The sequence below is a fragment of the Arachis hypogaea genome, chromosome 15 (genome assembly GCF_003086295.3).
Source record: "Arachis hypogaea cultivar Tifrunner chromosome 15, arahy.Tifrunner.gnm2.J5K5, whole genome shotgun sequence".
NCBI lineage: Eukaryota > Viridiplantae > Streptophyta > Magnoliopsida > Fabales > Fabaceae > Arachis > Arachis hypogaea.
Genome location: NC_092050.1, coordinates 146,144,857 through 146,158,651, shown reverse-complemented (window position 1 = coordinate 146,158,651; position 13,795 = coordinate 146,144,857). Strand labels below are relative to the sequence as shown.

The window sequence follows — 13,795 nt, the reverse complement described above, 5'->3', positions numbered from 1 at the left end:
AACTAATTATTCACTAAAAATAAAACAAGGAAGAACTACTAACCTCAAAATCTAAAGCTCCAATTATGTGCCAAGTAGCATTTAGTCTGTTGACGTACTTCAGAAACTCGAACTTAAACGGTTAGAAAGTCACAAAAATTTTAAAAACTATTCAAATCAACGCAAATCTCGGTTGTTGTGACCTTATATATGCATCCGAGCATATCTCGGATGCTAAAGCCCAAATTAGACATGTTACATGTATTTCGAGTATTGAGACCTCCTTCTGAATTTAAACGTATCTCGAGTGGTCAGTACTCGATCTCTCATGTAAAACATATCTCGTGTGCACTTAGGATATGTCACGGCATCGCCCAATCACAGAACAGTGTCTCAAACGTTAAAATATACATATTTTTTATCTTATTCCTCGACATTCGAAATGTGTAAGATTACGCATTTAAGTAACTATTTCATATTTTATGTATTTTTGTAATTTATATATTTATTTAATTTAAATAAAAAATCCTTTTTTCGATCGTTATTTCCTCTCTACATTTTTTAATTTATAATTTTAATTGTGTTAATTATATTATAGTACAAGATAGAAATTCAACCTTATTAATGAAGGACAAAAAATTTGGACATAATGAAAAATTTTCAACTGTAATTATAGAGGAGTTGCAAATTTTAGAAGCATTATATTTCTTAATTTATTTATATTCTTAAAAACTAAAATTAAATTTAAAGTATTTTTTAATTTTTATTTATGCATATTGTAGACAATTGATATTTAATTATCATTGGAATTTTTTAGTATAAGTAATATGGATAAAATTTTAAAAAAAGATTGACAGATGAATTAAAAAATTAAAATTAAGATTTATTTTAAATATTAAAATAGAATTAAATATTAAAAATATTCTAAAATATTTTCGAGAATTTTAAGATCAAAAGATATATTTTACGCGTAAATAAAATATAAAATGCGGCAGTTATCCTAACTTATAATACACAGAGAATGATGATTTTCCAGCATTGACATTTTGAGCGTCTGAGTGACACATGGGGACTTGCTTACTTGGCTATTTCCTGTGTGGTTCCTGGATCCTTCGCCCTTTGACCAAGTTTTTCTTCTTCTCACTCTCACAACCACCATTTTCTTTGGATACATGTATTATTAGTGTTAAATCCGTAAGATGCATGAACTTATATTTTAAGTAAAAATATATAAATTTATTATTTTTGTTGTTATTTAATTATTAATTTAATTTATTTAATTTAATTTTTTTAATTTAATAATTTAATATTATATTTTATTTTATATTTTTAAATTTAAATAATTAATTAATAATAAAAAATAATAAATTTTAACAATTTTCTAATACTTCTAAGAAATAATGTAGTACTTCTATCAACTATTTGTGTCCAACTAACTAGAAGGAGGGTTAATAGTGGAAATAGGACTAATAATAATACATTTTGAAAAAAATAAAAAGTACAAATTTTTTTAAATTCTAAAGTTTAAATTATAAGTTTTAAATTTTAAATTCTAAATATTAAAATATTAAATTTTTAATTTTAAATTTTAAATTTTAAATTTTAAATCTAAATGATTGATATAAATATAATAAAAAAATTAAAATTTATTTAATTAACAAATAATGTAGTACTTCTTACTTAATAAGAACTAAGAAGTACTTAAGAATGGCATGTAAATAGCCTCTAGAAAAGGATAAAAGTATGTGTTAATTTAATTTTTAAGATATTAAACATTTTAAATTAGTCTATCAAAGATATAATTGTAAATCATATTAATTATTTTATTAATTAATATGATTTTGCAATATTTAATAGTTATATTAGATGTACACAAAAAAATCAACTATTAAATTTATTAACGGTATAAAATATATATTAAAATATAAAATACATATAAAAAATAAATTAAATAATATTTATATTTATACATAAATAATAATTAATTTAATAATTGATTTTATGTGTATACATAATATTTTAAATTATTTAATTAGCAGAGTAACCACTTTAATTCACTATTATATGTGAAAAAAAAAAGAGCTCAATTTAAAATATTTAATCTTTAAAAATCTAAATTAAAAAACACTTAATCTTCGTAAACCATTTTTTAACAAATATTTTTCACATCATACAAGTTATTATTCCATACAAGTCTATACAAGTCTCTTTAACCTAATTCATCTCACATGCCACTATTTAATAAACTTTTCAATCAACGCATGAATATATAACTGTCTTTTTCGAAAAGATTTCATTTCCGTTTTCAATTTTTCTCAATGTTTTCGATCTACGTTCTCTTCCATCTCTGTGTTTTCTGTATTATTTCTCTTCGTTTGTTCTCTACGTTTTTTAAATCAAGCTCTAAAATCAGTTTTGAACAGTTATCTCATTGTTGAAGATAATGAATAATTCAAGTTCAGATTGTCAATTGAACCAGAACGAAGTTGATTATTGTTTTGAATCCAATCAAGTGGCTGAAGTGTGGTTCGATTCTAGTTAATGTTTTCGTTAGTAATTTATGATTCTGTAGGTGAATATTGTTGTTTTTGTTTGTGAAAATTATTGTTCATCGTTGACAGTTCGAATTGAATGTAATGTAAGAGTTCTGCATTAAAGAAAATATTTTTCTGTATTTGTAGCATATTTCGGTGTAATACGAAGATATTTAAGTGTATTGTTTAAGATTTTTTGGTGTAGGTGTGTTGATAAGTTCTGCATAATTCAAAACTCTTCTTCTCCCTCCTCCTCATCTTCTACTGTTTCTTCTTCTTCTTTTTTATCATCATCATCATCATCTTTTTTTTTTTCTTATTCATCTTTTTTTCTTGTTTTATCTTCTCAAGTTTCTTCTTCTTGTTTTACTCTCTTAACAAGAATAAAAATAAGAAAATCAAACAAAAAAGAAGAAGAAAAAAATGCAGCATTAGAGAAAATATTTTTCTGTATTTGCAACAAATTTCAGTGTAACACGAAGATATTTAAGTGTATTGTTTAAGAATTTTTGGTATTTTTATACTGATAAATTCTGCATAATTCAAAACTCCTCATCTTTCTCCTCCTCGTCTTGTGCTGCTTCTTTTTCTTCTTTTTCATCATCATCACCATCTTCTTTTTTTTATTTATTTTTTTCTTTTTATTTTATCTTCTCAAGTTTCTTCTTGTTTTACTTTCTTAACAATAATAAAAACCATAAAAATCACACAAAAGAGAAGAAGAAACACATAATGTTGCAAAATTACTTGGAAGAGGATGAACTTACATTTATTCAACTAAAAGAAAGAAAGAAATAAGAAAAAGAAGAAGAAGAAAAAAATGCAACATTAGAGAAAATATTTTTCTGTATTTACAGTAAATTTCAGTGTAACACGAAGATATTTAAATGTATTGTTTAAGAATTTTCGGTGTACGTGTGCTTATAAGTTCTGCATAATTCAAAACTCTTCCTCTTCCTTCTCCTTATTTTCTGCTGCTTCATCTTCTTATTTCATTTTCTCATAATTCTTTTCGAATTCAACTTCGCAACTTCCTTCACTTTTCGCGACGATTTTGAAAGATTTTTGAGATATTTTGATTCTTGTTTGAATTTTGAGCATTGTGGTTTTGATTAAGAGAGAAGAATGGTTTGTGTTATTCAAGAGTTAGAAAAGCGCCAGTTTGCACACAATTTAAATTGAGAATTATTTTTGTTGAGTTTAGACTAACTTATATAAAATTATAGACTAAAAAGACTTGTATGTGTAGAGGCTCTTTTTTAATTATTAATCCCTAAAAATGCATTACCTTGATGGAACTTTCAATAAATCATCATACAATTGACTCAGCCCAAGTCATATGTTAGACCATTTGGTGGCACACTATTTCCATGCTCTGCTCTTCTTCTTCTCTCTTACCCCAACATTGCAGAGAACAGAGCCATGGATTCCGATGATCAATCGCCACAAATCAAAGGTGTTGTTATAATCTCCCTTCCACCACCAGATAACCCTTCTTTGGGTAAAACCATCACTGCTTTTACTTACACTGAACCTCAATCGCAATCTCCTTCTCTTCAATCTCAACCCCAACAACAAAATTTTCACAACAATTCTCAATCTAGTAGTGATCATGATAACAATAATGGATTTCATTCTAACCCATCATCAAGTCCCGAGCTACAATTCTCTTTCAGGAAGCTCTTCTTTGGAACCCCAACAAAGATCTTCACTTTCTTTAGTGTCCTGCTATTTGCTCTTTTTCTGTATGGTTCCTTCTCTTCTAATACACTTCAGGAACTGAGTGGTCTTAGGAACAACGACGATCATGATGATGGCCCAAGCTCTTTTCTATTCCCTTTGTTTCCTAAAATTGGGGTTCATGGTCAGAAGGATTTGAGACTCAAAGTGAGGAATTTTGTTGACACGCAAAAAGAGAATTTTGTTGTGACTCAAAGAAAAGCCGATGTATATCCTAAAGTTGCAGATTCTTCTTCTGTTTTTCCAATCAGTGGCAACATTTTTCCAGATGGGTATGCCAAAAAGTCAATTTTTTTTTCTTTTGCTGAATTGATTGTTGGATTTTGAAGTCAATCTTCAAACCTTGCTTTGTTCAGATGAATCCTCGTTTAGAAAAGAACGAAAAATGTTATACGTTCTACTTTTGTTTAACTTCTAAAATGTGAGATCAATAAAAAATAAGAAAACATAAAAAATTGTCAGATAAAAGGACAAGAAAGTTGCCATGCAAATCATTTCTGGCTAAAAAGATTGAAAAGGGCAAAAGGGGTTTCTTTTAAGGTTTTCCCTTTTTGCTGGATGCTTTATTAATTAATAAGGACATTTTTTTGCTTTATAGGTACTTTTGTTTTTCTCTGCATTAGCTTACATAGTTGTGAATTTGACCCAAAATTGGCTTTTCTTTTTTCATCAGATAAACTAGGAAATAGTACTAATTTGTAGGAATCCAAAATTACAATATTGCATTAGAGGCAGTGGATTTCTGTATATGTTAGTAGATTTTGATGATGATGACAGCCTTGCAACATGTTCTTCTGTTCAGGTTGTATTACACATATCTACAAGTAGGAAATCCTCCAAAACGTTATTTTCTTGATGTGGATACAGGGAGTGACTTAACTTGGATACAGTGTGATGCTCCATGCAGAAGTTGTGCAAAGGTAGGTTTACAAGTTGAATTCTGAATAATTATTATATGTATCGATCCACATCATTCAGAAGAATGTATAAAATTATAGACGGATTATGTGCATTGAAGAACTTACTTTCAAATCTATTAATTTAAATGCTATGTTGTCAAGTACAATGTGGATAGTACAAGTCTGATCATGTTATTTCTGCTTAAAAAAACTGTGTAAACTCAAAGGATATAATTGATTTAGGGAGCACATGTACCGTACAAGCCGGTAAGATCCAACATAGTTCCATCTGTGGACTCTATCTGCTTTGAAGTACAGAAAAATCAGAGGAATGAATATCAGGGAAGTCTTCAGCAGCAGTGTGATTATGAGATCCAATATGCAGATCATAGTTCCTCCTTGGGGGTTCTCATTAGAGACGATGTTCATCTTTTGACTACTAATGGATCGAAAGCCAAGTTAAATTTCGTTTTTGGGTATGAATCCTTTTTTTTTGTTTTTGAGACCTTTTCCTTTCTTTAAGACAATCGACAATATATTCTACGAAGTTGCTGATCTAATTTTTGCGACCTCTTTGTTATCTAAGGTGTGGATATGATCAAGATGGCTCACTTCTGAATACGTTGGCAAAAACAGATGGAATCATGGGACTTAGCAGGGCGAAAGTGAGCCTGCCATTCCAGTTGGCGAGTAAAGGGCTTATTAAGAATGTGGTTGGTCATTGCCTAAGCAAGGATGGAGTTGGTGGTGGATACATGTTCTTAGGTGATGATTTTGTGCCATATTGGGGTATGACTTGGGCTCCTATGGCCAATACGTGAGTATAATTTTCTAAACAGATCACATCTTTCCATTATGAACTTGGTTTGCATTTTTATTTGGGGAAGAAAGTGTATGCCTTGTAATGCAAACTTTAAGTCCAATTGGGAGAATGTAAAAAATCAACCGGTGTTTTATAGTAATTGTTTCTATTTGATGAACTTGCACTTTTTCTTTTTTCCGCAAAATATTCATGGCATAGAGCCATGGGAACGCAGTGCTCTCTTTATTTTTTTAAATTATTATTTTATGCTTTTGTTTCTTTAGGGTGTGTTTCTGCATTTCAATTTTTGAAGGAAAGGTGGAGAAGGGAAAAGTTTGAAGTGTAAAGTTTTAGTTTAACACTTTAAATTCTTCCCTTCTATTGTTTTCCCTCCAAAATCAAAACTCAGAAACATACTCTAAGAGGTTTGTTCTTACTCGTCATTAACTAATGTAGAATGCGATCTATACAGAGATTTATACCAAGCTGAGATTCTTGGGATGAATTACGGGTATAGTCCCCTCAGTTTTGATGGCAACAGCAAAGGAGGAAAGGTGATTTTTGACAGTGGCAGTTCTTATACGTATTTTCCAAAAGTTGCATACTTGGATCTTGTTGCTTCTGTGAGTTCTTACTCTAACCATCTGGAACATCTCTTGTGCATTTCTTCTTGAGTCCTGTATTGAATTTTATATTTGTTAATATCTTTCATTTTGGTGCAGCTTGAAGAAGTTTCTGGATTGAGACTCGTTCAAGACGAGTCAGATACGACCTTGCCTATTTGCTGGCAAGCTAATTTCCCTATAAGGTAATGATTTTTGAAACACTAGTTGATAATAACAACTTTGTATAAAACTTTTACATTGTCACCCAATTGAAGTTTGCGTTTATATGACTCATGATGTGTGTAAAGTCATTACTCAAGTAGCAATGCTATTATTAATGGCTCATGTTCTGAGATACATGATATGTTTTCTATTTTCTTGCATATATTTTACTTAAAGGAGTTTTCATGTCTACTACTATTTTCTTGCATCTTTTTAACCAACCTTAAGAGCGTGCTCTAACATCCATGTTATTGGGCATGCAGATCTGTCAAAGATGTCAAGAATGTATTCAATACCTTGAGTCTTCGATTTGGAAGCAAGTGGTGGATTTTGTGGACGGTGTTTCAGATTCCTCCGGAGGGTTACTTGATTATTAGTGTAATTTACTCTTCCTTTTCAACTTTCTGTCCCTACTGATTTTTATTATTACTAGAATTTCTAATTTAACTCCTTTGATGCAGAAAAAAGGCAATGTATGCTTGGCTATCCTTGATGGTAGCAATGTACATGATGGATCCACCATTATACTTGGAGGTATTCTCATCCTCAAGAAAACTATTGAAAGCAAATTGAGATTTATGATGCAGTTTTGCCTGCTACATTTTTTTGTCCTCCCTTGGTTCCACAATATTTGCTGCTTTGAAGATTTGGTTTTATCTTAGATCAACCATGCTATGTTTATACAAAAAGGCAGCTACTAAATGGTTAATTTTTTTTAATATTGGATGATATTTGGTGTAATGCGTGAATATGATGCAGCTGTGTGTTTTACTGCGATATTGGAGTCTAGCAGAAATCGTTCCCCGCGATTTGTAGACTGCAGCAAGAAGACAAAAAGAATAGTAGAAAAGAAGAAAATAGAGGGGACGATTAGAAGTACCGTGGGGACGATTAGAAGTATGGTGGGGGCGATTTAATGCATGGTGGGGTGATTTGTGATGGAGATAACAAAATTTGAGACTTATAGCCGCTAAGGCTAAAATTTTTTTATCTCCCTCACAAATCGCCCCTACCATACTTCTAGTCGCCCGCCCCATTTTCTTCTTTTCTCCTATTCTTTTTGTCTTCTTGCTGTTGCGTACAAATCGCAGGGAGCGATTACTCCTAGCCTCCAATATCACAGTAAAACACATAACTGCATCATAATCACGCATTACACCAATTGGCAGCCAATATTTAAACAAAAAATCGTGTAAATATACACAAATACATAATGGCTGAGTTGTGGCTGATTTTTTATATACACATGCCATTTTTTATCTTCAATACATTGATTTTTTAAAGTAACAAATTTCTTATGCGAAAGATATTGTAGAGTGAGTAATTTTGGATAATACTATAGCAAAAAGTGTTTTTTAATGAAAAGTGAAGATTGCTTTTTTATTATAGAAAAAATATTAAAATAATAAAGACATCCTCCAGTAAAAAATTTAGTTACAAACCTTACTATTCACCAAAGAAATTCCCATATTTGTGTCCTTTGGTTGTCCTTCATAACTCACTGTCTTGCATTTCATCGGAATTTACACACTTAATCATTGATTATGATTAAATCTAAATCTTGCAGACATTTCATTAAGAGGATATATGGTTGTGTATGACAATGTGAATAAAAGAATTGGTTGGGAGAGAGCAGAATGTGGCATGCCAAGAAGAATCAGAAAGAATCAGAATCTCTTGACTGATAGCATGCTATAGTTCTTGCGGATTTCTTTTTTTGATCTCTTACATGGCAGTTTATGTACAGAAAGAAAAAACAAATGGTTACAATATTTGTTTATATAGAGACGTTTAAATATTATTTTGTGCATGAATTATGAATACCTAGTCTGGCATGTTATTAACTTATTATACTATAGCAAGACTTGGTTAAAATTAGTGGTTATCTCAATGACTCGGTATCTTGTACTCCATTTAAGTCTATGATGCATGCAATAATTAAAGGTTTAATTACTCTGTCTTATAGTTTCGTAAAATTTTTAATTAGATTCTTATACTTTTTTTTTCAATTGGGTCCCTGCACCATTTCAATTAAGTCCTTCTTAGTAGTAATTGGTTTAATTTTATAGGGACTCAACTAAAAAAAAAGAATTGGTATAGGGACCTAAATAAAAGAAAAAAAAATGTAGGAACTTAATTAAAAAAAAATTTAGTGCAAAGACTCAATTAAAAAAAAATATAGAGATGTAATTGAAAATTTTGTGAAATTATAGGGACAAGTAGAATAATTAAATCATAATTAAATTGTCAAAATGAATAAATTGGAAGGGAAACGAATGGAACTGAAATGAAAGAAAATGAAGAAATACAACTACTAAAATTTAACTTTCAGGTTAACGAAAGGTCCTAGGTTATCATAGTGAGGTGAGAATTTCATATATGAATAATGATATGATTAACTTAAAAAAAAAAAAAAAGCAAGGCCCGCTCTAGCAGTATCTTTAAACACAATGTAATTTGGATTAACTTGAGAACAAAAATTTAAGGATTTTTCGTTAAGTAATTTTTTAACAAGTGAAAGTGTATTTGCTATCATCTCATCAAGTATATATCCTTAGTACAATCAATTTAGGTGTATCCAAATTATTCTCAAATATTAACCACATGTTAGCAAAAACATAAAATACCCCCTCTAATTTAAAATTAATTTTGATAAAGTAGAAGAGTTAAACTATTCTGTACCAAGCAATACTTGTCTTTTGATGTAATAAATTAATAATACATCATCAAAACACTTGTAAAAACATTTTTATATAAAAAGAAATAGAATTTAATTTTGTGTAAAATAATTTTATAAGTACATCTAAATTTAATTATGTAGTATTATATTAATAGAAATAAATATTTTATATATTAACTGTATGAATAATTATTTAATAAAATTGATATAATTAAACAATTATATAAAATATTTTATATTATAAATATATTAAAATTAAATTCAAAGAATTATTAAATATTTAAATTCCATAAATAACATTATAAAAAAAGTGACTTTTTTTATTCCTTTTATACATAAGTTCACACAAATAGTGCACTTCGCCACTTCCTTTATAGGCAAAGTACAAACTGCGAACATTTAAAACGAAAACATTTCAACAATAGCTGTCTCTATTAGCGGATATGGATATCAATACTAATTACTATTAATCTCTGAATATTTGAAAAAATTGAATAAAACAAATTCAAAGTCCATCAGGGAGGGAGGAACCAAAATGGAAACGACGGCGGACCCTCCACCACAGCTATCACCGCCGCCCCCACCGCCCATCTCCGAACCCATATCGCCGGAAAACGACGTGGCACTGTCCCCACAGCTCAACAACTCCTCGGAAGACCAATCATCCTCCCTCCCAAAGGAAACGACACCAGAAACCGCCGTTTTGGAATCCCCAGAAGATTCTTCTTCATCTCACCAACACGCCCCACCCGACCCCAACCCCGCGGCTCCCGGTCCTCCCCGCAAGCGCCGCCGTCGTAAGAAATTTTTCACTGAGATCAACGGCGCCGCCTCCATCGCCGCCAGGAACCGCCGTAACGATGTTGCCAAAGACTGCGATGTCGAGGCCCTCATCGCCATCTCCGTCGGTTTCCCCGTCGACTCCCTGACGGAGGAGGAGATCGAGGCCAACGTCGTCTCCACCGTCGGCGGCTCCGAGCAGACCAACTACATCGTCGTCCGAAACCACATCCTCGCACGGTGGCGCTCCAACGTCGACGTGTGGCTCACGCGCGATCGAGCCCTCCAATCTATCCGTTCCGAGCACAAAGGGTTGGTCGATTCCGCGTACCGGTTCCTCCTCGAGCACGGGTACATCAATTTCGGCATCGCGCCACCGATTAAAGAAGCGAAGTTGAAACCTTTCGATGATTTCGAAAGAGGAACGGTAATTGTGATTGGTGCTGGGTTCGCAGGTTTGGTTGCGGCGCGGCAATTGGTGTTTCTAGGGTTTAAAGTTGCGATTTTGGAGGGAAGGATGCGCCCTGGTGGGCGCGTGAAGACAAAGAAGATGATGGGTGATGGAGTTGAGGCTGCAGCGGATTTCGGTGGGAGTGTGCTTACCGGAATCAATGGCAACCCTCTTGGGGTTTTGGCGAGGCAATTGGGTTTGCCTCTTCATAAGGTTAGGGATCTTTGCCCTTTGTATATGCCTGATGGAAGGGCTGTTGATTCTGATATTGATTCTAGGGTTGAAGTTTCATTTAATAAGCTTTTGGAGAGGGTTTGTAAGCTTAGGCAGGATATGATTGAGGAGGTTAAGTCGGTTGATGTGCCGTTAGGGACGGCGCTGGAGGCGTTCCGGCGTGTTTATAAGGTTTGTGAGGAACAGGAGGAGAGGATGCTGTTGAATTGGCACCTTGCTAATTTGGAGTATGCTAATGCTACTCTGATGTCGAATTTGTCCATGGCATATTGGGATCAGGACGATCCTTATGAGATGGGTGGTGATCACTGTTTTATCCCCGGAGGGAACGAGATTTTCGTTAGGGCGCTTGCGGAGGATTTACCAATTTTCTATGGGCGGACTGTGGAGTGTGTTAAGTATGGATCTGATGGGGTGATTGTTTATGCCAGCGGGCAGGAATTCCGGGGGGACATGGTGGTTTGCACTGTGCCATTAGGTGTGCTTAAGAAGGGGTCTATCGAGTTTGTCCCTGAGCTTCCTCAGAGAAAGAAAGATGCAATTCATAGGTTAGGGTTTGGGTTGCTGAACAAGGTTGCTATTCTATTTCCATATAATTTCTGGGGTGGGAACATTGATACGTTTGGTCATTTGACTGAGGACTTGAGTATGAGGGGTGAGTTTTTTCTGTTCTATAGCTACTCTTCTGTGTCCGGAGGCCCACTACTCGTTGCCCTTGTTGCTGGGGATGCTGCAATTAGGTTTGAGATGATGTCACCGGTGGAGTCTGTGAGAAGGGTTTTGGACATTCTGAAGGATATATATAACCCAAAGGGAATTGTTGTTCCAGAACCTGTTCAGGCAGTCTGTACGCGGTGGGGGAAGGATCACTTTGCTTATGGATCTTATTCTTATGTTGCTGTTGGGTCATCAGGAGACGATTATGATATTCTTGCAGAGAGTGTTGGAGATGGGAGACTGTTCTTTGCCGGTGAGGCGACCAGTAAACAATATCCTGCGACAATGCACGGAGCATTTCTTAGCGGAATGAGAGAGGCTGCAAACATTCTGAGGGTTGCAAATAGAAGATCTTTGGTGCCAGTTGACAGAACAAGAAACACCAGAGAGAGTGATGAATTGAACAAATTGTTTATGAACCCTGACCTCAAATTTGGGAGCTTCTCTGCTTTGTTTAATCCAGAGCCAAATGATCTTGATTCTATTGCATTACTACGCGTTAAAATTGGAGAAGCGGTCATGGACTCTGGCAATCTTTATCTTTACGCCATGGTTTCGAAGAAGCAAGCCGTTGAGTTGAGTCAGGTGGATGGAGACGAAAACAGGATGAGAATGTTAAGCCACAATTTTGGGGTGAGTTTGGTTGGGAGGAAGGGCTTAACTAGTGCTGCTGAATCTATTATTGGCAGCATAAAATTATCGAGATCCAATCTTATTGAAGCAGAAAATGGTCTGGTTCACCACATGAATTCTTAGAGCATCATGGAGAACAGAGGCTCATTGTTAACTGTATTATTAAACTCAGATATTTTCTGTTAGAAGTTAGAACTACATAGTTTCTGACCATTTTTCCCGTCATTGTTACCCATTTTTAGCATTGATGTTCCACAAGGAACAAGGCTGTAGTGGCTTCTTTATGATTAAATATGAATGTAGAAATATTAATTTCCTAGTTGGTTACCAAGATTTCTCAAATAATATAATCTATTTAGCTCCTTTGTGCCAAATAAAATGCTTCAAGGTTATGCGTTCAGAATTTCTGATCTAACAGTCATAGTTATGCACTTGTGAGTTCCAACTTTCAACATCATTTTTTTCCTCCCACGGCATCTCTTAATCCGGCAGGTCAAGAATTAATCCGCTGCAAATCTGAGCTTTATTTAAGGGTTTGCCGTTGGCTAATGGGTTGTGGCATACACGGGATTCGAACCTCCAAAATTTGCTTAAGCAAACGAGTGAGCTGACCACTTGATCCACCCAAATTGGTTTTTAACATCATTACATTGTGTTTATTGGACAAAGCAGAGTAGTAATCCACTGAAGCAAACCAAAGCGCCCTCTCATTTACCATAGTGGTCCCCAGATAGGTCCTTTCCAGTGCTGAGTCACTAATGTGGCTATCTTTTGCCACACTGGATTGTCCCAACTTGCCACACTGGATTGTCCCAATGACTAGTTGACATGAATACATTCTAATTGGACTTAATTTGGTCACTCCCCAATGTATAACCCTATATCAATCCCAAATGTTTTGAAGCACTCAGATCATTTGCAATAAGCTAATGTTGAGAAACCATGATAGGAGGTGGGAGCACTGTTGTGGATAGTTATATCAGTCACCTTCTAATGAGTACTGGACGAGGACACAAAACTGTGGGAGGTCAATGTGGGTGTCAGAAGGATGTGGTTGTGGCTGTCATCTGGTTTTGAGGTGGTTTGGAACAGATTTGAATCCAAACAAATTTTTATTTAGTTGTCTCAATTATAATATAAGTGAAGAAGTTAGTTCTCCTTGTTGATTTGTTAGTTCTCTCTTTTTTTCAGCAATTTTTTTTTATTTCAGACAAGTGAAAAAGAGTGGTGTGAATTATTTGTTCGGACTGATATTGGACATGATGAAGCTGGAAAACCAAAACCTTACTCAAGTTGATGAATTAAAGATAAACTTTGCTTGGAGACTTGAGAAATTGGAAGATGATGTTAAGAGTCAAAAATTGATTATCCATTTGGTTGTTTTGGTTCTATTTCTAGTGGTAGTGTTCTTTATAGTGATGTTATGTAAAGCGTGAATAGTGTTTGTTGTTCTTTAATGGAAAAACTACCAAAAGTACCCATGAAGTTTACGAACACTTACAAAAGTACCCATAAACTA

At 33.7% G+C, this 13,795-nt stretch overlaps 2 protein-coding genes across 2 annotated transcripts; both read left to right on the top strand.

Moving 5' to 3' along the window:
• The first annotated feature begins 3,799 nt into the window (after positions 1 to 3,799).
• On the top strand, positions 3,800 to 8,694 carry LOC112751144 (aspartyl protease APCB1). The gene is made up of 9 exons (XM_025800196.2): positions 3,800 to 4,525; positions 5,056 to 5,173; positions 5,396 to 5,628; positions 5,739 to 5,969; positions 6,427 to 6,577; positions 6,677 to 6,762; positions 7,045 to 7,159; positions 7,243 to 7,315; positions 8,349 to 8,694. The coding sequence occupies exons 1-9, from the start codon at positions 3,936 to 3,938 to the stop codon at positions 8,477 to 8,479; spliced, it is 1,728 nt and encodes a 575-aa protein (XP_025655981.1). The 5' UTR covers positions 3,800 to 3,935; the 3' UTR covers positions 8,480 to 8,694.
• Positions 8,695 to 8,763: 69 nt separating this feature from the next.
• On the top strand, positions 8,764 to 12,655 carry LOC112751143 (lysine-specific histone demethylase 1 homolog 1). The gene has a single exon (XM_025800195.3). The coding sequence runs from the start codon at positions 9,997 to 9,999 to the stop codon at positions 12,397 to 12,399; it is 2,403 nt and encodes an 800-aa protein (XP_025655980.1). The 5' UTR covers positions 8,764 to 9,996; the 3' UTR covers positions 12,400 to 12,655.
• The last annotated feature ends 1,140 nt before the right edge of the window (positions 12,656 to 13,795 follow it).